Below are 2,043 nucleotides of genomic sequence, written 5' to 3' on the forward strand. Positions count from 1 at the left end.
AGTTAATGTGAAATAATCTGGAAAGATTGTATCGCGAGTCTGATGTATAGCTATAAGAAACTGGACTTGATTGACCTTTAGCAAGTTGAACAAAACAAGAAAACACTAGATATTGATATATTCGATTGAGATAGCAGTAACAAGAATGTATGTGAAAGGATCAACCGAGGAAAGAATTTGAAAGTTCACTACATATGTCATCGCCCACAAATAAAACATGGAAATATGTAAAATTGATTTGATACTATTATACGAGTCACAAATGGCTCCATCATCAATTCTCATCATCATACTCAGTCAGCACTGCCCAACCCGAACCACTCCTCTTCCTCTTCCAAATCTTTGTCAGTATCAAGGCCTGTGTTATTAGCTTCATTTGTACTTGTTTCATTTTGCTTATCTTGCTCTTGAATCTGTTCATCTTGCTCTCGAATCTCTTCATTTTGCACATTTTGGTTGTTGGAATCGCCGTTGACCATCTTCATTGTGAACAGTCCAGCGTTGAGATCGTTGAGCCAGAGTGATCGCTTGCTATTCATCGCATTGAAACCTAGCTTTAAGATCTCGCGAGGCAGGGTTGAACCAGGAAGCTGGATAAGCTCGACTGGGTAGCCCTTCTGTGGCAAAAGAGTAAAAGGGTCTGGACCTCGGGGAAATCCTAATGTTTTGCATTTGATCGTGTTCTCTGGTGTATTTGGATTTGTCAGTACTAACCAAATCAAAAAGACGGAAAAGTACTGATAAAACCTACCCAACAAAGTGCGCAATTGTTTTGCTAAGTCTCCCTTCACTTTATCGCCGTTTGAAACCTTGATACTGTTGTTGGTTGTTCGCCTGCCGATCTCAGTTGCAATCACAGCGTTCACCGACAGACCTTGTACGTGTGAAGCAAAAACGGTAGGAAAATTGCACTTCTCTTCAAAAAATGCTGACATTTGATCATGAGAGGTAAACTCTTGACACCATCCCGGTGCTTGCGAACTACCCTGTGTAAGAGCGTGATTACTCGCTGCAAGGAAATAATAAGCAAAGTCCATGTGATTGGACTCGGTTTCGATCTAAAACATGCAAAAAGAGAGAGGGAAAGGTAAATAAAGATACGAGAGATGAATGATCAAAATTCTACTCTGGTACCCATTGATTTGAAAGTACCCACCTGGTTGTGAAGTTTTTTAACACACTTCAATGATCGCTGGTTATAATCGGGCAGTGATGTCCCACCTTGAGGTATTCCAGCAGCTACCTTTGCATAGACGCTGGATACCTTTGAGGTTGATACCATTTCATCATACAATTGCTGCAATTGAGATCGTTCTTCGGGAGTCAAGGTGATATCTGCATCATCATCATCATCGCTGTCGTTGTTTGATGGGGGACGAGGAAGACCAGATAGGCTGTAGAATATTGGTGGGTGGAATACTCGTTTTTGCTCTCGGGTGAGACTCTTCCAAATAGCTGATGTTTGGCGATTTCGTTCACCTAGGACTCCTTTCTCTCCTCTACGGGGCACTAGGTGGGCGGAATATGAGATTGACACCTACATTAGTGTCTAGAAAGTACACCAGAGGATATAGGATGTGAAACTCACTGTTGAGCCCACTAGATCCACCAGTCGCCTTGGAAAATCGCTGCCAAAGCCGCAAACAATCCGGATTCCTAGTACCTCCAAGCTCGCCACTACAGGATAGATCAAGATGACCACGAGTCAGTTTCAGAAACCAAATCGATGCAAGACAATCACTTACAGTGCTTTATCTAAAGTAAATGATGTTACCCCCGCCATCAATGCAAGAACAGCCTTCTGCTTTTTATAAAGCTTCTTGATTGCCCTAGCCTCGGTCAATATGTTCTCAGGTACAGCAGTGCCTTTCACCTGACCCTCTAGAGCTTCGTCGATACGCCAACCAGGCCATTCTTTGAGCTGAGTCTTGTAATTATCTAAAGTGGGAAGAATATGAGAACGATGTTTGTCGGGATTAGATCTTTGATGGGATAGACTAAGAGAGTTATCGCATGTGATATTGAGTTGAGTTGAACTATCTC

The 2,043-nt window shown here is 42.4% G+C and overlaps 1 protein-coding gene across 1 annotated transcript; it reads right to left on the reverse strand.

The window, feature by feature from the left end:
* Positions 1–293: 293 nt before the first annotated feature.
* Positions 294–1,783, reverse strand: MELLADRAFT_95107 (uncharacterized protein; the record flags this gene model as incomplete). The annotated part of the gene is made up of 5 exons (XM_007407006.1): positions 294–709; positions 752–1,058; positions 1,157–1,509; positions 1,589–1,677; positions 1,746–1,783. 5 exons carry the CDS (start codon positions 1,781–1,783, stop codon positions 294–296), a joined length of 1,203 nt encoding a protein of 400 aa, XP_007407068.1.
* Between the last annotated feature and the right edge of the window lie 260 nt (positions 1,784–2,043).

Source organism: Melampsora larici-populina, assembly GCF_000204055.1.
Source record: "Melampsora larici-populina 98AG31 unplaced genomic scaffold MELLAscaffold_7, whole genome shotgun sequence".
In the NCBI taxonomy this organism is placed as follows: domain Eukaryota; kingdom Fungi; phylum Basidiomycota; class Pucciniomycetes; order Pucciniales; family Melampsoraceae; genus Melampsora; species Melampsora laricis-populina.